At 45.3% G+C, this 22,305-nt stretch overlaps 1 protein-coding gene across 5 annotated transcripts; it reads right to left on the bottom strand.

The window, feature by feature from the left end:
- Positions 1-2,142: 2,142 nt before the first annotated feature.
- On the bottom strand, positions 2,143-18,391 carry RHEX (regulator of hemoglobinization and erythroid cell expansion). 5 transcript variants are annotated; one of them, XM_034667152.1, is made up of 8 exons: positions 18,234-18,391; positions 16,133-16,223; positions 15,920-16,013; positions 6,225-6,495; positions 5,903-6,003; positions 4,802-4,930; positions 3,469-3,539; positions 2,143-2,954 (listed from the first exon to the last, which is right to left on the bottom strand). In XM_034667152.1, exons 4-8 carry the CDS (start codon positions 6,233-6,235, stop codon positions 2,754-2,756), a joined length of 513 nt encoding a protein of 170 aa, XP_034523043.1. In that variant the 5' UTR covers positions 6,236-6,495; positions 15,920-16,013; positions 16,133-16,223; positions 18,234-18,391; the 3' UTR covers positions 2,143-2,753. The 5 variants fall into 5 exon arrangements, with proteins under 5 accessions (XP_034523043.1, XP_034523044.1, XP_002928473.1 ...); XM_034667153.1 differs by having other exon boundaries at positions 6,225-6,377; XM_002928427.4 differs by lacking the exon at positions 15,920-16,013.
- Between the last annotated feature and the right edge of the window lie 3,914 nt (positions 18,392-22,305).

Below are 22,305 nucleotides of genomic sequence, written 5' to 3'. Positions count from 1 at the left end.
TTCAACTCTATTTAGAGACATAACTGGGGCAATTGGGGCAGGTGCTAATGTTAACCTCCCAGATATATTTATTTGCTACAAATATCATGCCTTGGAAGCCAATCATAGCAGAGTAAATTATAGACCTGAATCAGATGGTCAGTGGCATTCAGGTCTCTGTGCTCGCCGACATAACTCCCCACTCCAGGGGGCCGGGGCCTGTAGCTCAGGACGGGTCAGTCCCTGGAGCATTTATGGAGAGCCTGCATTGGGTAGGCCTGCTCCCTTTCCTTCTGCCTCTTCTACCATCAATTGACTTTTCCGCCTTCTTTCTAAACTGAGGTCAGAAATCACCCGGAAACATCTCTGGGTTGTTTTCTCTGATGACGTCTGATCTTAACATTCCATACTCAATCTGCCCAATCATTTATAGGGTCTGCTTTCATTGTTCTGTGTTACTTCCCTTTTGTCACATGTTTGGTCCATGTTCTTGCCTGTCCCCACAACTGGGTCCTAAGCGCATTGACCTCACCAGCCCAGATGTTCAAGTGTTCTTTTTATGTGTGCTTCTCCGAATCTCAGAGCCTTTCCAGAATCCTGCAGAAAGGACGCCCTGCACTATTTCTGTTGTCCCCTCTCCTGGTGTGGGACCTGTCTCAGTGGTGTCCCTGCCCAGCCTCCCTTGGGTGTATGGTAACTCATCTGAACATCTTCCACACACCCTTAAATTCTTCTTTTCCTTTTTAAAAGAGATCCATAAGTGGAGTTTCGTTTCTAGATAAAAAGACAGTGTTGCTGGTGGTGACATTGTTGGTGTTTCTTCCTCATTCTGCCTCTCTAATCAATCAAATCTCTTGTTCCCTGTTAAGGAAAGCTTTCTAAGCAGTTGTCTTAGTTCATTCCAGCTGCCATAACAAAACGCCACAAACAGGGGGGTTTATAAACAGCAGAACTTTCTTTCTCTCAGTGCTGGAGGCTGGAAGTCTAAAATCAGGGTGCCAGCACGGTTACGGAGGGCCCTCTTCTGGGTTGAAGACGTTGTATTCTCACAAAGCAAAAGGGGCTAAGGAGCCCTGTGGGGGTCTTTTTGACAAAAGCGCTAATCCACCCTCCTCCTCTAATCACACCCAAAGGCCCCACACTTAATGCCATCACCTTGGGGTCAGAATTTCAACATAGGAATTTAAGGGGGCACGGACATTCAAATCGTAGCAGGAGAGGAACAACAGCGATAGCCAAGCGGTGGAGGGACACGCAGAACGGCGCAGCCGCAGAAACCCAAACCAGAACCACGTCTTCAGATCCTCTTGGGGAAGAGGAGCCTGGGGCAATGAAAGCCGCCCACTGCTCTGGGCGCCAGGGCTGGAAAGGGCATTTGCAGCCAGCAGGCGGAGCACAGGTACAAATCCTCTCGCAGACCTGAACGCCCCTCCTCTGGGGTTGGAATTTGGCTAGGCGTGTGCCTGGGGCGTCCATTGTTTGAGATGTGGGTTTAGCTGTCGTGAGCAAGATTTTCTTTTCATTTCACGTGAGCAAGATTTTCTTTTCATTTCACGTCTTAATCGGCTACTGGAGAAAGTACATTGTACACGTATCTCAGTGTCTATTTTATTTTATTTTATTTTATTTTATTTTATTTTATTTTTTAAGATTTTAATTATTTATTTGACAGAGACAGCCAGCGAGAGAGGGAACACAAGCAGGGGGAGTGGGAGAGGAAGAAGCAGGCTCATAGCGGAAGAGCCTGATGTGGGACTTGATCCCATAACGCTGGGATCACGCCCTGAGCCGAAGGCAGACGCTTAACCGCTGTACCACCCAGGCGCCCCTCATTGTCAATTTTAAAACACGTTAATTCTCTGAGATTTTTGTAGGATGAGGGTAGCTACAAACAATCACGAAATTCATCCTCCTTTCCAACAGTAATGGCCCTTATTTTTGTCAACTGTTTGATTCCACCAACGAGAACTTCTAGGGCCGTGACGTGAAATGACAGTGTGGACACTTTTACTGTGTTCATGTTTCACTAAAACTGTGTCTAGGACCTTACGGAGAAATATCATGCAATCAGCTGATTTGAGATAAGCTGTTCTTCATCAAGTTAAGAAAGTGCCCTTTTTTTCCTAATCGGCTTAAAACAAACAAGTAAACAACAACAAACCAGAAAAGAATATTGCATTTTATTGGATTGAATTTGGGGAGATGTTTCCCTGGAATCACAGACTGTGGTGCTAGTTGGTATTTACCAGGGCTCTGTCAGCCTTTGTTTCTAATAATCAGGGAATTCAAAGGTTGACTGATGGTGAGCCTTCTAAGTGGCCTACTTAAAGTGCTGAGGGCAGAGCAGCATTGCTCAGCAAGACACAGCCCTGCAAAGGGCAGCGTGCCGGGTGAGGCAAGAGGAAACGAAGAAGTGGCCGTTGCCATTTTATTTAAAACTTTGAAGGAAGTTGTTGGTTGACAAACATTAAAGAGCTCAAAGAGTCATTTAATGGTAAGATCGCCAAACAGAACTCTACTACAGCTGATTAAAATGTTTTTCACAATTTTCTATGGAGAAAGACTTTATTTACCCCTTTCTCTACTGATATCTCCACTCATTCATACTTATCCTAGAAGTTCTTCCTGACATCTGACCCGAATCTTTCTTGTTGAGTGAGATACAGGCCTACTTATTCTCCTATGCCTTGTTTAAAAAAAAAAAAAAAGTAATTCCCCTACAAAATAAGTGCGAGAATTTCTAGAGAGCAGCCCCCCACGAGAAAGCCGAGAATTCACATGGCCACCTGAGTGTATTCCACTGGCTCAGGGTCAGCAGGGTTCAGAGAAGTCCAGAAATTGGGCTTGCGGCTTATGGGATTGACGTTCACATAATCTGTGGTTTCCTTTATGTTCTCGTAGTCCAGGGCAGATTCATTTTTCAGTCCTCCAGGGGTGGAAAAGACCACTTGTGTGTAATTCATGTCCTTGGTGGCCTTGGGCGGGGGGAAGCAGAGAAATGTGGGTCAAGATTCCTAACAGGGTCGGAGGAGGGGGCACCCCAGGACGGAACTCTCACTCAGGGTGGCTCGGCTCCCCCCAGGCTGGAAGGGAGAGAAGGCGGCTCCCAGGTGCCTGGGTTGGAGAGCAGGGAAGCAGGAAGGGGGACGATGGCCCACAGCTCCTGCCTCCTGTCTGTGGAGAATGAAGGGGTTTAAGGAAAGCTGTGGAGACTGAATCTCAGTGAGGTCAGGACTCAGAGCGGACTTTGGCCCAGTGACTGGGGCATGGGGAGGAGGAGCTGGTCCATTAGTACTTGCCTTTTTACAGCCCACTCAGATCCACGTTGCCATGAGCCTGCCCACCTGTCACTACGGATGCTATAAAGACTCAAGAAGCCCTGCCTTCCCTGCTCCCATCTCTGCAGCTAGGATGGCCTGGTGCTGCTCAGTCTTTTACAGCAAGGACCCCAACTGCATACAAAGGGCTGGGATCAGGGTTGTTCGTTACCTGGCGGGCTGGAGACGAGCTGCCTGAGCTGTCCGAACTGTCGGAGCTGTCTGAGGATGTGTCGCTGTCATCTAGGGAGAAATAGAAACTGTTCTTCTAAGGAAAACCAGCGGGTATTAGGAAGAGATGGACACAATGGAAGGGAGAGGAAGACAGAGACAGGCAGAGCCAGCCATGCAAAGCCAAGCGGGGAAGAGAGATGCGGAGCCCCCCGCCAAAAAAAAGAGAAAGAAGGAATTGAACAAAGAAAGCAGAAGGGGAGAAAGGGCCCCCCAAAAAGCCAGGAATGTGCCCAAAAAGTCCAGGCACAGCTGCTCCATCCCGCTCCATCTAAAACCAATAGAAACAACCTCGGGCAGGGCCGTGTTGGAGGGGCTAGCAGGGACACGGGCACAGGCTCTAGCTCTGTCACTAACTCTAGGCAGATGACAACCCTTTTTGCATCTGGTTTTGCTCCCGGTGAAGCAAGAGGGTTGGATGACGATCTCTGAGGTCCCTGCCAACCAAAGAGTCTCTGATTCTCTGGCCGGGGTCCGGTGAAGCTCTAGGGCCAGGGTCCCGATGAGGCCAGTGCCCCCTGCCCCGCCCTTTCTGCAGAAACACTGAGTTCACGTGATGCTCTCCTCTGGTTCTCACACACACTGAGGTCTTATCTCAGTGCAGGGAAGCCTGACCACCAGATCCCTCCAACTGAAAAGATAGAAGGTTGGAGCGAATGCAAATCAGTCAAGAGATAAACCAGGGGAAAGAGTGTGGTCTCTGGGGGGTGAGTAGACTGGGGCAGTTAGTCGTCTTGCTGTGGAAGCAGGAATTTCCACTGCGTGAAGGCTGACCTGGTGCGTCTCCTCAGCCCTGAAAGAGGAAACAAGAGGTGGTGTTCCTGTTGGTTCACTCACCAGAGGGGGACGGGGATTTGAACCATCACCGAGACTCGGATTTATTAAAACACCCAGATCCCTCGGCCAGAGGCAGGCAGAGGCGGCTGACATCTTGGTTGCCCCACTACGCGGCCGGTTAGAAGAACAGGCACCATAGTATGACAGAGACAGGAGCAGAGACAGCCCCAAGCCCCCTCTGCCGTGGCTCACACTGGACCAAACCTGGAAAAGAACTTAGACCCACACAAACCCAGCGCGATGGGCCCCATGTGATAGGAAGAGCAGCTTACTGAAAAGGTAGGCTGGCGAGGCCCTCACGGTGGGTGCGCGGAATCCTCCGGCTGGGGTTGGGCTGGCGGGGACAGAGCCGGGCTGCTGCAGGGCGGCTCCCCGGGGTCCGGGCAGGGCAGAAGAAGCTATAGGACAAGTTCCCCCCTTCCCACCCCATTACTCACGCCTATAACGGGGCTCAGACCCAGGGGTGCCTCGAGTCTCCTCCTTGGCAGCGAGTGGCTGATGGTGGGCAGGGCTGGGCCTTGGGGCCTGGACACTGGCCCCTTTCAGTATCCGCTCACTCTCCTTGGCTAAAGGGGACAGGGCAAGGGTCAAAAGTGGCAGCTCTCCAGGTCAGGCGCATTCTGTCTCTGAGCACTGCCCTCCATAGGGCAAAATATCCAGGGACCTCTTCAAACGTCAGCGCTCCACTCGAACCCCCTCGCCTGGCTTGGAGTACAAGCTGAAGTCCCAGCCTGCAAGGGCCCCCAGGCCTCACCATTCCTCCTTCTCGCAGTTGCAGCCACCTTGGCCTCTCTGCTCCTGCTGTCCTCTACCGGACACCCTTCTGCCTCAGGCCCTTTGCAAATGAGGCTCACTTCCTCACTTCCAGAGGTTTGTACTCAAATGTCAGCTTGTCAGTGTTGCTGGCCACCGTCCCGTTCCTATCCCCTCGCCTTGCTTCATCTTCCTCTTCCCTAGCATCCACCATAATCTAATGCACGTGCGCATTACCTGTTTGTCTGGCTTGTCGTCTGTGCGCCCCCTGCAATGTAAGTTATAGGACAGGGGTTTTTGTTTTGTTCCCTGTTGTAGTGAATGAATGAATGGCTCGAAAAGCCTACACTTCCTTTATTTTACTTTCCCTAATTATAATGCCATCCCAGAACAGAACTCTATTTTCCATTGTGAATCAGCTCAAGAATTTAAGCTAATCTCTTCGTCTAGCCATCCTCCCTCCTGTGGGAATGCAAAGCCATTTCTTCACGTTGAGTCCTTTGGAGGTGACAAAGAAAATGAGTTAGACCCAGGCTAAATGAGCCCAGCCTCACGAGCATTGCAGGAGCTGGTCTCTAGGTAGAAGGTCTGGGCTGTGGAAGGGCTCTGGCTGTCATTCCCAACCGGAAATAGGTTGGGTCAGAGTGGGGATTACCCAGTAAGGGATGATCTGGCTAGCAGATCCTCAAGTAGGTATGCAAGGGGTGCTTGGGGCTCATCTTGCTGTGGGCTCAGGGACGGTCCCTGCAAGTGGCTAGGAGGGAAGAGGATGCCAGGGCGTTTACCCATGTGCCTGCTGAGCAGGTAGCTGATGGCGGCGAAGACGCAGGCCTGGAGGACGAGGGACACCACTGCAATCACTAACCCATGCCAGAGCTTCATGTTTCTGTTGCAAAAGGACAAGGGTTAGAGTTAGAGGTTGCAGAGATTCGACTACAGCTGCAAACCCGCCCCTGCCCCCAGCCAGAGACAGCCATCCAGTGTTGCTGTGTGTCTCAGGGCTCGTCCCTTTGCCTCTCTGGACGGTAAGGCATGGGGAGCAAGGGAGGGTGGTGTGCGTGCCTGGAAGCCAGCTACACCCATCAGTCTGGTCGGAACCCCACTCACTCTGTCAGCATGATGAGCTTGCAGGGCGGCCGCGGGGCGTCAGTGAGCCTCAGGCTCTTCCGGGGGCGGGGGGCAGAAGGAAGAGATGTGGGGGAACCACACTGGGCAGCTGGTCTGCACGCAGTGCCACCCCCGCAGGACCGTCCTGGAGAACTGCAGGAGGAGAGGAGGCTGCTCAGGACTCAGGGGCTCTACGCCCCAATTCCCTGCAGGCAAACTCGGCTGCTCAGGGGTCACTGGCTTTCCTCCCCGCAGATTTCACTTTTTGAATCTACAAAACAGGCAGTAACTAGTCGTTAGATATTAGCACCTGACAGCGGGGGCGGGGGGCATGCACTGGATGAGCCCCTGGCACACGCACCGTGCGACCCCATTCACGCGGTCCATGGCTGGGATGTTATGACCCCTCCTTTACTAATGAGCTGGTGAGACTCAGACAGCAGAGGGACACGTCTGAGGCCACACAGCCGGCAAGTGGCTGACCTAGATTTGGGCTCTAAACCCAAGCCTACAGTTTCAACCACTGGTCTCAGCGCCCGGAGAGCCTGGGGCCAGAAGTGTGAAGGGTTCCACTCGAGCAAATACAGTGGGAGAGAGTCATGAAAGAATCCAAATCTTAAATACACATGCATATGCACACAGACTCACACACACACCAGGCATGGCTTCATGAGGTTTTAGGACTGAGACTCTGGATGCTGTTACGTCCATGAACATGTTGATTTAAAAAATCAGCTTATGCATTTCATCAGCATGTTGTTGAATATGGAGTTTACTATAAGACAAAGGCAGGATAATTTCAAAGCTTTTGAAATGATACTTACTCAGCACTCAGACGGGGCAGATCATAACCCCTTAATAGACTTTGCCATGGACGCTTATTTTCCCTATCAGGGTTTCCAAGTGCTAAAGGCGGTGTGGAAAGTCCTGAAAACTTTTGTTTTAATTGTGATTCTCACACAGGGGCTTTCTAAGATCAGAACTTGGACCAAGAGTCAAGAGAGAGAGAAGGCGGTGATGGGCAGGAAGATGTGTGGTGTTTGCCACCAAAGCCTCTTCAGGGCTGTGGGTGTTGGCCAGTTGGAAGTTTCCAGAAAGAAAACACCACCATCTCCTTTCACACACCTACAAGCTAGTCCTTGGCAGTGACTTTACAAAGTCAAAAGTTGGAAGCAACACATACCCAGTTTATTCATCATATGTCCTTTATCTGCCCCCTTTCCTACATAATAAGTTCTAGCTACTTCTCCCGAAGGCACCTAACTCTACCCTTTACTTTTCAAGTTAAATGTGTCGGGTTGTCTCATGAGCACCAGATGCCGGTTAGAAGGGGCTGCAGGGGAGCAGGAGGAAGACACAACCCAGAGAGGCAGGTGAGAAAGAACTCCAGGAAGTTCCCATAGACAAGTGGGTATAAATCCTCCAGTGATCAGCAAACTCCAGAAAGAAAGCTCAGTCAAAAGTGACTTGAGCACAAAATAAAATTTGCAGAGCTGGAAATAAAACACAAAAATGATGGAGCTAAAGCAAAACGGGGATTTTTCAGGAAAAAACAATGACCTTGAAGGATTGGGCAACTCGATTGAAAAAAGGCATAGATAATAGTTTTAATGCCTTGCTCTTGTCTTATTTTGGATAAACCCTCCTAAAATTTTGACAGGTACTGATTTCTCAAGCAAATTCCAGTATTGATTTCTGGGGTAGATGCAGAAAGGAGATTGGACTTTACCAGGAGAGCTTTATTGAGCCACAAAAGACATGAAAATCTTGGAAAGGGGCTAGAAGCGTGACCAGCGTGTCTGGGAAACCAACAGTGTTGTTCCAGTTTTGAAGGCGTCCTAGTGCTTTGGTATTGATTACCTCATCTTCAATGTCTGACTTGTCCTTAATCACAGAAATTATTCTCCTTCTTTCATCAAAAGGGACGGCCCGGAAGCCGCTAAGGGCTGTGTTCTGAAACCACACTCAGATTTTCATTTTTTAAGGCTCCTCTCTCTCCTTATTTATTAAAAATTAAACAACTAACAGACATTTGTGGTGGAATTTAAAATACAAATAATCAAAACATTTCACAAAATCGCCCGCATTTTATTCCCTAACACTGTCTACAGATTTTCATAAGTATCGGTACTCTGTATATGTGTGCGTGTAAATACATGTATACATGGATTCAACCTTTTCTAAACACAGCGTCTCACTGACGAGCAGCTTTTCCTCTTCACTGAATCTATCGTAAACATGTTTCTAGATCAGAAAAACCGCCAGTAAAAAGCTCCAAACTGGAGAGCCACAGACCAAATTCGGCGCCAAGTGATTTTGTTTGATGAAGTGCTTTCTCAAGACTTAAATTTGGAGGCCCTAACAAGGAATATGTGGTCCTCAGTCCCTGACTGACCCCTGAAGCCATCTGAGTTTGCTACCCTTGAGTTTTATGGCATCATCGTGAATTACTACTATGCCCCTTTTTCCGTGTTTCTGAGCGCTTTCTGAGATCCAGCACCAGACACTCCATTGTTGTCTAGAACTATTTTGCACTGTGCTGGACATTCAGCATCCTGGGAGACCACATCGTAACAGGTTAATGTGACCACCGAACTGACCAAAAATGGCCCCACACATTTCCAAATGCCCCACCCCAATGCAGCAACTCTTGCCCCCAGTTGAGAATCACTGCATTAAAACAATGTTCCACTATTTTAAAACCAATATCTTATTTTGTTTCTTTATACAAAACTGTACTTCCTGCCGTCGTTTTATTATATTCTGAACATCTTACTAGCCAAATGACGCACGCTACCTATGCCAGGATATAGCCTAAACTCAAACAGACGTCAGTAGGAATCCAAGTTCTGTTCCCTTCTAAATGGGAATTAAACTTCTCAGGACCTCAGCGTCTGTACCTGTAATTTGGGGAGAATGATAGCATCTACCTCACAGAGTTCTTGGGTGGGCCCAGTGCATCATGCTGTTTCTAAAGACCGGTATACAACGCCAGGCATGTGGGAAGCACTCAGTGATTACGGATGGGCCCCCATGACAGTTTGACTTAATGATTTTTAGACAATACAGTGGTGGAAAATCATACTCATTCAGTAGAAACCGTACTTGGAATTTTGAATTTGGATCTGTTCGTGGGCTGGCCGTATGCGGTGCCGTACCCTGTCTAATGCTAGGCAGCTCCCAGTCAGCTATGCGACCATGAGGGTCAACAACCGATACACTCACAACCCTTCTGCACCCTTACAGGCATTCTGTTGTTCACTCTCAGTGCAGGGTTCAATAAGATACCGGAGATATTCAACACGTTATTATACAACAGGCTCTGTGTCAGATGGTCTTTGCCCCACTATAGGCTAATGTAAGTACTCTGAGCTCGTTTAAGGTGGGCTGGGCGAGGCTATGTTTGGAACATTAGGTGGAATAAATGCATTTCCGACTTAGGATATTTTCAATTTACAATGGGATTATCGGGACCTGACCCCATTATGAATGGAGGAAGATCCGGACTCCATATCGGATATGCTTCACCAAGATGGCATCTAGAGTAGAGCTATTAAAATTGAGTTGGTCTATTTTAGGAAACTCAGGCATTCATGTTGAGTATAGTTTGAAGATAAGATCCGGGACAGGATGAGGTATGAAAATGATGACAGATGTCATTATTTAAGTGGCTAATGGCCCCTCACCGCAACGAACAGGCTGTTCCTTGGGGTCTAATTGCAGATTGCTGATCAGACAGTGAGCAAAAACATCTGCTCATTTGCACCTCCTCCCCCCCCACCCCACACACCAAATAACCAGGAAATGAGCAAATTAGTGTAATTAGGTTGTGAAAAAAGTACCTGGACCATGAGAGAGTTTGCCACTGGCTCATTCCCTCATCAAGATTGGGACTGTTCTGCCCTCTTTCACGTGCTGAGTTTTGACACCTGGACCAACACTAACACAGCTCCCTGCCAGGAACCTGCCACCCACACTCCAGCAGAGGCTGGGAGCATTTGCTCCGTTTGCTTCAGACCTGCCAAGAAATCCCAAGACCTCTGGTCAGGCCCGGATCCCATCTGATTGCTTCCCCTTTCTATTGATAGAGGAGCTCTCGTGGGGCCTTTGTAGTTGGCACAGCCCAACATTGAGGTGAAATAATAAAGACGCACCTCGTTCCTGCCTGACATGCTTTCTTTGGAGAGAGTCATTCTACAAAGGGTGGTTTCAAACAAGAGCACAATAGGAGATGATTTATATGAAAACCATATGGATTGCAATAATCAATAATTGCTATCAATATTGTTAAGGCTTTATCGATTTTTTTTTTTCTAACAGAGAGGGAGAGTGAGCAGAAGCAGGGGGAGTGGCAGGCGGAGGGAGAGGGAGAAGCAGGCTCCCCACTGAGCGTGAAGCCTGACACAGGGCTCCATCCCAGGACCCTGGGAACATGACCTGAGCCGAAGGCAGATGCTTGACTGAGCACCCAGACATCCCTTGAAAAGATTTTTTTTGCAATCTTCATTAATTTATTGTTTTTAAAATTAAAATTTTGAACCATAGCACAGCTGAATCATATGGAAAGAGAACAAGCCTAGGAGAGCCTGGCCTCCCAGGCCTGCCACTGCCTCAGCTGTGGAGCTGAGGCAAGGAGAAGTCCTTTCTAGGCCCTGGTGAATGAAGGGCTGGACACTTGAAAGTTTTCGTCAGGCTCTTTCGCGCTCCAAGCATTCTTCTTTTTAAAGACTAAAGTAAGGGGTCCCTGGGTGGCTCAGTTGGTTAAGCATCTGCCTTCAGCTCAGGTCATGATCCCAGGGTCTTAGGATCGAGCCCCTCATTGGACTCCTTGCTTGGTAGGGAATCTGCTTCTCCTTCTGCTTGTGCTCTCTCCCTCTGTGTCATATAAATTAATAAAATCTTTAAAAAAAAAAAAAGGACTCAAGGAAGGGGGAAGAGAAGCAAATTTGGATGGAAATGGGATACTTTAAAAGAAAAAAAATCTCTTTCCATTTTATAATATCATCCAGTCTCCCTCACATTACTAGACTTTTCTCCCCTAATTTAATATGCACTTTGGAATAATCAAGAAAAGGAGGAAACATAAATAAGCCAAACTCATAATGAATATAGCCCCAGAAACAGAGGAGATAAAAAATTCTGAGGCTACTAAGGTGTTTTTTTAATGAAATCTCAATAAAATTAATGATTTCCTAGAAAAATATAAATTAGCAAAATTGATTCCATAAGGCACAGGAAGTTTAAAGAGCCCAAAATCAAACAAAGTACCAAGAAAGAAGTGTGGAAGGCTGCATGGTATTTAGCCATGAAAAGCAGAGAACGGAGTCAGCTTGAATTCACATCTCTGTTCATTCCCTGCTTGAGCCTGGTCTAGTTCTTGAACTCCTCAAAGCCTCAGTTTTCTTATCTGTATGATGGGAGCAAAAATAACTAGTTCTGAGGTTTTAATAAGACAAATATAAATGATACTTGCCTCTGAGGATGATATAAGATGAGCTTCATGAAGTAATTATTATAGCTTTTGTCACATAATAATAAGCATGCAATAAATGACATTATTATTTAGAAACTAAAAGCATTATTGGAATTAATCTACTCAAAATTTATGTCCAAATGGTTTTAGAAAATGAGTTATTTTAAACTTTTGAGGAACACGTGATTTTTGTGCTCTTATGCAGATCCAGGGCACAGACAAAAAGTGAAAAATGCAGCAGGATCATGTCACTTATGAATACAGAAGTAAATATAAGATAATATCAAGAAGTTATTCCAGGGACATCCAGGAAATCAACTATGAAAATAATGAAAACTAGTGTTGAGAATTCACCATGCTCTTTTATGCTCTTGCTTTGCAAGAATAGACATTATCACCATTTCCTAGACAGGACAGTAAGGCTTGGGAAGGTTGAGCAATTTTCCCCAGTCCCCCCTCTGGAAGAGCCAAATTTCAAACCAGGCTCAGCTCTCAATCATTTCAGGGAACTGTCTCTTACATAATATGAACAGAGCATCAACAGATCAAGTTTTTGAAATGATGATCTCGTAAAATGCCAAAAAACATTCATTTGATGAAATCAAATACTTGTTTCTTATTTCTTAATAAAATAAGAATATGAGACTTATTTCTTACTATAATAAAGAATATCTTATAATAAAGAATACCAATAATCAACACCTTAACAAGTGGTAAAATGTTTTAGCGAGAGCAAGGATGTCTGCTATAACCATTTAAAAAAATTAATCCTGGAAATTCTAACTTGGGAAGTTGGAAGTTCCTCCAACCTCCAACCTCCAATAATAATAAGGGTATGGAATAGTTAATTGAGCACGTTCTGCGACACTTTTACGTATATCACTCACCTAATTCTCACAACCATTGAAGAGATATGGTACTGTTTTTTCCTTTTCTTTTTCCTTTTTTAAAAATTGAAGTATAATTACTATTTCCATTTTACAGAGGGCAAAACTAAGACATGGAGAAATTCAATAACTTGCTCAGATAATAAGAAGAGTTAATGGGGCTTTGTGCCCACGCAGGTTGGTGCCAGAGCCTGGGCTATTCACTGATACATGAAAGCAATCAAGGTATGGTTTGGGGCAAGGGCAAGTCAAATTCATCCTTATTTGCAAAAGATGTGGTTTTACACCTAGAAATCCCCAAAGAATCAATTGAAAAAGTAGTGAAATTGATGAGAGTACTCAGGAAAGTCCTGAGGGCATGATAATATTCTAAAATTATCAGCTATTCTTCCTATTATATCAGCAATAACCAGTTAGGAAATGGAATTGTGGGGAGGGGGAACCAGGAGTCTTAGCAGCTATCACACAGGATAGAGTGTAAGATTAATTTTAAGAAAATAATAAAAATCTTCTGAGATATCTAAAAATTGGGGTGCCTGGCTGCCTCAGTCAGTAGAGCATGCGACTCTTGATCTCGGAGTTGTGAGTTTGAACTGTGCAGAGTCCTTAAAGTGCAGAGACTTAAAAATAACCTCTTTTAAAAATAAATAAATAAAAAAATTTAAAAAGACATAAATAATAGACACGTGATGTTTCAGATTGGGAATCTAGAAGACTAAAAAAAATCACTTTGAAAATAATTTGTTGGGCTGTATAACTCCAATTAAAACTATAGTGAGAATTTTTTACAACTCCAAATTAATTCTAAAATTTATCTGGGGAAGAAAGTAACAGTTGAGAAGAACTGAAACGTGTGTGAAAAAGAATTGTGACCAGGCAGGTTCCTGACATACCACTTTTTTTCAAAAAAGATTCATTTATTTATTTATTTGAGAGAGAAAAAGAGAGAGAGCACAGGGGGAACAGAGGGAGATAGAGAAACTCAAGCAGGCTCGGCTCTGAGCACAGAACTCCATCCCACGAGCCTGAGATCACGAACTGAGCTGAAACCAAGAGTTGGTCTCTCAATCCACTGTGCCACCTGGGTGCCCCTTGACATACCATTTTTAAAGAGTGGTGTAGACTTGAAAAAATTCTCTAGTATGGATAATAAATAAATCACAAAAGCGGTTCACAAAGCAGTAGGTGGAAAGGAAAGAGTCTTTTAAGAAACGTTGTGCACAGAATAATAAATTAGCTACCTATAAGAAAAACAAAAAATAGCTTGCATCCAGACATGATATAAAAAAATAAATTCCAAAGAGATTAAAGAAGTAAACATTTTCAAGTCGAGGCTTTTAAAGTAGAAGGAAATGGATCAGATATTCACATATTCAATAATATTTATTAAATCCCAGATGAGAGGTAACTTTCTCAGCTTATATGCAATGGAAGAAAGCACAAAGCAGCAGGAAAAATAGATTTGATTCTAAAATACTAAAACTTCATATATTTAAATCAAATAAAATTTAAAGACAAATAGACAAAAACACTAGAGCAAGCATGTGCAAAACATGTTAAAAATATATAAAAAGAATAAAAATATATTAATATATTTAAAAATATATAAAATATATAAACATAAATGTTAAAATATATGTATATAAATATACATGTTAAAATATATAAAATATAAAATATATGTATATAAATATACATGTTAAAATATATAAAAAGAATAAAAATTTTTAAAAAATTGTACAAAAAATAAAACTTTGGCTCATTAAACTTTTTGTCTATTATATTAGTTTAGTAATAACCCTCAGTCACCTGATTCGGTTCACCAAATCCAGAATACTTCGTTGACAGTAATTTTGCATATCAAATATACATTTATTCATGAATGTAAATTTATGGAAATTAAATTGGAGATTTCATTTAAATGTACTTTGTTCAAAAAGGGGAAATGAAAGAAAATATATCTAAATGTTAACAAAACTGGGTATTGAGATTGTGGACGATGCTTTATTTAACTCTATATACTATCTGTCATTGTCCAAGTTTTCCACAATTAAAGTATCTTTTTTCAATATTTTAAGAATATTGAGTAAACCCAGAAATTCTGAGTCCCTCAATTAGCATAGTACAAAATTTATCTACATAAAAATTTTATTTACAATCTAAATTGTATCTCACCATGTTAATAAAACATTGAAATAATCAGCTACATGTGTGAGTTTCAATCAAATATATATTGAGTGGTCTAGGTGTGTGGCCCTGGATGGAATAGTCTAATGGACAGGATGAAGGCAAGAACGCCATCTGAACATTCAAGAGCTCACATTGTCCTCGGAAAATCAAGACATTAATATGTGAAAAGCCAAAAAGCAGAAGAGATGTCACAACAAAGCATGATGAAACGTCAGAAAGAGTGGCATCCATAGTACGTACTATCTCAGAGGAAAAATGGATCCCCACTCAACAGAACACTCAGAGAGGAGTCACTGAGTAGGAACGTCAAAGTACAGGCAATGGATGAATGGAGAGGGCAGGAAAGAGCCATTCAGCGAAAGGCGTCCGCCAGCCCTGGCTGCAGGGCAAGCCACTGTCTCCAACAAGGTTTGATATAGATTTGGCCACACGAAAATAAAATACTGTGGGAGAAAGCTGGATACACTGCAGGGCAGCCTCACAGGTAAGTGCAGGAAGACGGTGAGGAGCGGGGACTTGGTGGCCAGATGGCTTGGGTCTGGAATTTCAGCTCTGAGATTCCTGGCTATGAGTAGCTTTCTTTCTCTGGGCCTCAGTGTTTAATCTGAAAAATGGGGACAGCACCTGTTTCTTTCTCTCTTTTTTTTTTTTAAGTTACACACGTTGTGGGCTTGTTATGTGCCAGCATCATGCAAAGCATTTTGCATAAATTCTCTTTTTTAACAATTTTTTATTTTTAAGTTTTTTTAAAAGTAGGCTCTATGCCCAATGTGGGGCTCAAACTCACAACCCCAGATCAAGAGTCACAGGCTCTACTGATGAGCCAGCCAGGTGCCCCTATAAATTATCTTGTTTAATCATCAGAATAACAAACTTGTGAGGTAGCTACTATTGTCCCCATTTTACATATGAGAAAACAAGACTTGAATCCCCCATGGAGAGGACAGAATTCAAAGCCATGCTATTCGGTGCCGGAGCCTTCACCGTACTGCATACAATATCTGAGAAGGTTAGTGGAGGGCCTGGCGTACATAGGTGCTCAACAGGGAGTGATCCTGAGACCCAAACAGAGGATTCAACACAAACTGGCTTAACTATAAAAATGCACCCATTTCCAGAGGGCCCTGTAAGAAATCGGGGCTCACCCATGATTTTCAGATGAGACGTATAAGCAACCCAAGATACGAAGCCTTATGGTCCTGGGAAGTCCTCGGTCCTAAACAGTCCCTGTTCCCATGGCTGTTGCCGTGTCCACGCACCAGGGGACAGAGAAGGTCAAAATATCCAACAGTGAGAAGGGAGGAGTGGGGTCCGCCAAATACCATGGGGAAGGGGACGACAGAAAGTGAGGACATCACCTTTGTCCTGGGTGCCAGTAAAATCGTCTCTTGAGTCCCTTCAGTGCTGGTTACCATGGCAGGGAGCTCCCTCCAGGTGGCTGGGACACATCTGGAATACAAAAGGAAAACCCAGATCCACTTTCCAACTTGGCGACTTTGCAAATTCAGCCCCCTTGGACATGTCACTTCTCTCTGAGCCTCAGTTTCTCTAAAACTGAGGAGGGTGATGTGCTAAATAGATGTAGTTCGGACATTTCGTCGTCCTAGAATTCCCTGAGTCTAACATGGACATAAATGATGAGGGACTCAAATTAACCAGAAGTAGCAACTTTGAGTTTCAACCAGATATGCCACATCTTTAGTAATACACATTGACAGGGACAGGCATGGCCAAGTTTTAAGGAAGAAAGCAAATTATTCAAAATTTCTAATTCGTAATTTTGGGGAAGGCATTTTTTTTATCAGCAATTCCCTGAGATAAACGGAACCTCAATGCCACTTAGCTCTAAGCCTCAATCGTCAAGTATCCGGAGCATCGCAAGCAACTTCAGCAGTAATCATGGATCATTTTTGCTGGGTCCCGCAAAGCTCCGGCTAAACCGAAAGGGCCAAACCAGTCTGTTTCATAGATCGCCCAACTAAATTTCAGAGAAGCTAAGCTCCTTCTACAGGTTATGCACAGTTTGGGAGTGCTTTGGTGGCTGGGACCATGTTGTCCATATTTTATACTCCACAATTCCTGGCAGAAGACTTAGAAACAATGCGTAAGAGAAGAATGGAAACACTATTTAAACTTGGGGGAGCCACTTAATGTCCCTGAGTCTCAGTTTCTCCTCTGTTAATTGGGAAGTCAAATGTCTCCCTTCTAGAGCTCATCACGGGGAGTAAGTGAGACTGTGGAACCTTCCAGCACTGTTCCTGCCTCATGGTTGGGTCTCAGGGCCAGGGCTGGCTTCATGGGCCTGCCACCTAGGCAATCTAGTCGGTTGAGGGCCCATGGATTGGTTTACTGCCTTGCTGTTGCCATCTTCAAATTCTTAATACTTTTTTAACAAGGAACCCCAGATCTTCATTTGCTCAGGGCCCCGCCAACTGCACAGCCAATTCCACTCAAGGTATTGTTTTGAGCAGAGTTGCCAAAGCTCAAACAACAAGGTCAAGATACAGAGCAAGAAATAGGTCGGCCAATCACCAAGTCTTCCCCAAGTGCCTCATCGACACTTGCAAGCGCTGTGGGTCCTGAACTCCCAGAGCACGGCTCTAAGCACGCTCTTCTCGGCTAACCTTCTCCAGAAGCTTTTCTTTCCCAGTTTGACTTCGGGCAAGTCACTTAAAACCGCTGTGCCTCAGTTTCCTCGACTGTAACGAGGAGCTATTAATAGCACCGGCATTTTCAGTGTTGTTGTGAGGATAAAATGAATTAACCTATATAAAGCTCTTCGGACTGCTTCTGGCACAGGGTAAGCTCTATGTAAAAGTCACATATTACTCTGCTGTTGTTCCATGACTTTCCTCTTTGACGGCTGCATTCTGTGACTCCCATTCAATACATTTCCAAATTGCCTCCCAAGTCCCTTCCCTCCACATATGCCAGTCTTTTACAGCTCTGAACAAATCTTAAGGAAAATACTCCTGCAGGGAGATGTTCTCTGGGATCGAGTTCCCCATTGACTTAAAAAGAATGTTGCATTGATAGCTATTATTGATGGAACGCGTCGCTGGGCGCCAAATCTACTACTTGTCTGTTACCTCATAGCAACCCTGTAAGGTGCATAGTTGTATACCCATTTTACAGAGGAAGAAACTGAGGCTTACATAGGTTTAGCAGAGTTCTTTGGATCTAGTGCTGTCTGGATCCAAGGCCTACACGCCTTCGAGCCGGAGCCCTGATTGCCACTGCTGTTACCGTAGACACATCTTAGGTCTCGGGAACAAGAGACTAAGGTCCGTCAAGTACAGACTCTTCGATCTTAGGCTCACTCCAAGCCGAAGGCAACTGACTTCCACACTCTGGAATCCCAGCACATAGAGAACCCCCTTCGAGACTTCTGCACCTCTCTGTTTACAGACACACACTCCTCCAACTCCTTTAAAAGTCCACCTCCCCAGCAATACTTACCCCCGGGAACCACAAGCAAGGTCTGACCCCAGCTTGTGTTTCAGCAATGTCCTGATGGAAACATCGTCCCCACCAACCCCCCAGCCCCACCCAGAGCTTCTCAGTCATTGGAGGTCAGTGGCAAATGTTTCACCATTTCCAGCAGGGCGGGGGCACGCTGCTCTGCTCGGAAGATAATGATCTAGCTCGCGGAGGAGAGCAGAGTGAGGCAACAGATAACACCCTCTATCTTTCTCAGCAGGGCTCTGCCCCACTGCGCTCTGCAGACAGAGTACGTAGATGCAGGAGATTAGTAGTCTCTCTGTCTCCCTGTGAACGCACATTTAAATACCGCAAACATGCACAGAGCCTGGTAGCATGGAGAGGGCGGCACCGGCCAGGAGCCAAGAGGCCTGGGTTCAAGTCCCACCTCTCGCATTCACTTGCCGCAGGAGTTAGCCAAACCACTTTCCCATCAGGTAACCCATGTTCTTCCCCTATAAAATGAAGACGTGGGTCTCTAGGTATTAGCAAAGGTCCCTTCCAGCCTGGCCCAACTTTGAACCTGTGTGTGAAGTGGCCCCAGGTGAAGAGACTGTGGATGGGATGCTGGGCAACGGGTGAGGATCGTTTTGCAAGGACAATTTCTTTGCCATTAAACGTGAAATGACACCAACCCAAGACGGTTGCCACAGTTGGTATGATCATACCAGGAAGGCAGGGAAGGCCCATTGCAGGCTGTTGGGGGGGTCTCCAGCGAAACCCCCAGGATTCAGATTTGGTCGTGAAGAAGACATGAGGAGGATTAGATGATCCTGCTGTAAAACGAAGAAAGCAGAACCTTACAGGTCTCTGTGATGTCACCTCCCTGTTCAGGACAAGTTAACCAGTGTAGCATAATGGCTTCAGAATCAGATATATTCAGATTTAAACCCTGCTACACTATTCGGTAGCTGTGAGACTTGAGGAAAGTTGCTTAACCTCACTGATCCTCAGTTTTTTCATTTGTAAAATTGGGTTAATAATAAATATCTAATTTTTTAAAGATCTCGTAAGCTTGTTTAAAGACTACAAATATGCAAAACACTTAACAGAGTTCTTTTCTGGGGTAAACAACAAATGGCAGTGATCTATCTTTTCATTCTCTAGGAGAAGAAAGTTAGAAAGCCATCCTTTAGGCTCAGTCCTGCTCAGTGCTTTATGGCCCTTGACGTGTCATTGGCCCATTGTGGAAATACGTCTGTGGCTGCAGCTGCCATTTTCTTTCCTTTGCATAAGTTGTGTTAAGAACGTAGAGCCCTGTTGTCACTCAAGCTTTAGGAACCCACAAGAGTGATTTCCTAATGGGGATCTCCACACCCTTCCGGTTCACCTGCCAGGATCAAATACACTCCTCTCTGCCCTCGGCTCTGCCACGATCTTTAAGTAATGAACTCGAGCTATGGTTAACTCACAGGGATCAAGCCAGGTCTCGACTCTTTGATTACCCTTTGACACGAACCTGGTACAGCAATGGCAGAAGCCAGCGCTGAGTAAGCTTCACGCAGGTCTGCTCTTCTGTGTGGACCGCTCGTGAACCACTCATGAACCAGAACCTTCCATGATGCCACTCCAAGGCTCAGAGTGTGGTGTCATTATTAAGGATCTTTGAACGGGACATATTCAGGGTCCTCCATGCGTGCACCCTCGCTAGAGAGTGATGCAACCGTAGAAAGTCCGCTTGACTTGGACGTCGGTGCCCTAGAGATCAGAGGCATGTGACCTCTCTGGACTGTATTTCCTCATACAGAACTGGAAGGGGTTTTGATGAGATCATCCATGGCTCTGCTTTACAGAGCCACGTAAGAATTATTGAGGGTCTCTGTGTCCTGGGGGGGTCGGAACTCTGCCTGCCCCTGGAGCAGGTGCTCAACAAATGTTCGTGGCACGGAGAAGAGAGGGGATAAAGCCAAGCGCCCTGTTACACGTGGACGGGGTACGCCAGCCGCTCACCCGCTCCCTCACCACTCGCAAACACCTGTTGAGGATGAGCTGAGGAGTCACCCACAGAGGCACTCAGCCTGCTCCTGCCCAGAGGCCACTGGGAACACATTCCTCCCATGGTCCCCCATCCAGGACTCACCTGCCAAGCCCCACATGATATGGCCCTCCTGTCTCTGCTTTGAGCTCGACAGACTCCAGCCCCAAAGGCAGGATCCGAGAGGAGATCAGAACGGTGATAAATGAACTTATAACATCTGTAACAGCAACAGGAAGCTATTTTTGATAGTTTATCACCTGCTGGAGTAGCTGATGGACATTGATAACATGCTTTCCCCTGCCCTCCCCGGACGGTTCATAAGACCGCATCCCTTCCAGAGCCCTTTCCCTGTGCAATGCCTCCAACAGCTGCAGGATACAGGGTCTCCCAGAGTACACAGCTACTCACTGCAGGAGAAGCTGTTTTCTCTCTCCATCTTTAAGAGAGGAAAATGGTGTGTCAACGGGAGTAGGGATTTTCTGGTAAAGGGAAAACCCCTTGCTCATTGTGCAATCACCCTAATACATTTTCCATACTACTTCCCTTGCATACTTGCTTTTTAAAAATACTTTTCCAAATTGTTTTCCACATAATAACAAAGGAGCTTTTAAAACCCACAGTTCTGGTTATGTCACCCTCTGCTAAAAACTCTCCCGTGGTTTCCCATCGTACTTAGGATGAAATCCGAGATCCTGAACAATATCTATAAGGCTCCCACTATCTGGCAGCTGCTTCCCCCTTTATCTCGGGTATTTTGCTTGCTTTTCTCTCTTCACCTTCCTCCAGGATCCCTCCATCCTCACGGTGTCCACTCACGGGGGTCCCTCTGTGCCTCAATGGTTTTCATGGTATTTTTAAAAAGATTTTATTTTTAAGTAATCTCTACATCCAATGTGGGGTTTGAACTCATAACCCTGCAAATAAGAGTTTCATGCTTACAGACTGAGCCAGCCAGGTACCCCTTCACCACATTTTTAATGGCTACCTAATATCCCATCTTGCTGGTCTAACCCTGAATTTCAAACCATCCCTTGGGTCATCACTCAGTGGTTTCCAGTGTTTTTACTATTGCAGATAACACCATCCTGGATAACTTTGTACACACAGATTTTTTTTTTCCCCTTAGTTCAGACTATTTCCTTAGGGTTAAGTTCTAGAAGTGAATATCTAAGTTCAAGGAAAGTGCGCTTATGGTTCTGGCATCATATTGACCTTCTGCTTTCAGAAGATGTACTCCATTAGCAGTATTTGAGTGTCTCCATTTATCTACAATGTGGAGAGCAATGAATTATCATTTTTCAGTAATGATAGAGTGTTACTGCCACAAGGGTTTTAATTTTTTTTTTCAAATCTGTTTATCATTAGTAATAAAATGTTTTACTATTTATTGAGTGCCAGCAACTGTACCCGTTGCTTCCTATACACTAATTCATTTAATCCTCACAACGAACTTACATGGAGGATACTGTTTTAAAATAAAGAAACTGAAAATTGGGGAGGTTCTCAAATTCAGCATCTTTTTAAGTAGCAGAACCAGGATTCACATTCAGATCTTTTATTATTATTTCAAAAGCCATTTGCTTTAGGCAATATTGGTGTGCCTTCTGTATGCCCTAATGGACTTTGTGCTTCGGTGAGTAGGTCAGCACGCCACGGGCGGGGTGCAGTGCACAGCCCTGAGTTCACTGACAACACGTGGGAAGCACCCAGCCCCGTGCCTTTCCAGACGCATGCGTCTATAGCCAGGAGCTTCCTGCCCGCGGCCACACCCACCGCTCCTGTCCGCCCTTTCAGCTGAAACTTTTTATTGATTGGTGGTCTCATTCCATAATCTGAAGCTTAACCTCAGTGACAGATGCCCTAAAACGCCCACCTCACAGCGTCGTTCAAGAATCGATGAGCCCACATGAAGTACTCTGAGCGACAAAACACTCTGCAAATGTTAGGCTGTATTATCTTTCCCCCCCCCCCCCCCCCCCCCCCCCGCTTTGTAAAAGATTGATTTATTTATTTTAGAAAGAAAGAGCATATGGGAGCTGGGGAGGGGCAGAGGGAGAGGAAGAGACTCTCAAG

Source organism: Ailuropoda melanoleuca, chromosome 8 (assembly GCF_002007445.2).
Source record: "Ailuropoda melanoleuca isolate Jingjing chromosome 8, ASM200744v2, whole genome shotgun sequence".
Classification (NCBI taxonomy): Eukaryota; Metazoa; Chordata; class Mammalia; order Carnivora; family Ursidae; genus Ailuropoda; species Ailuropoda melanoleuca.
This window is presented reverse-complemented; position numbering and strand designations above follow the sequence as displayed.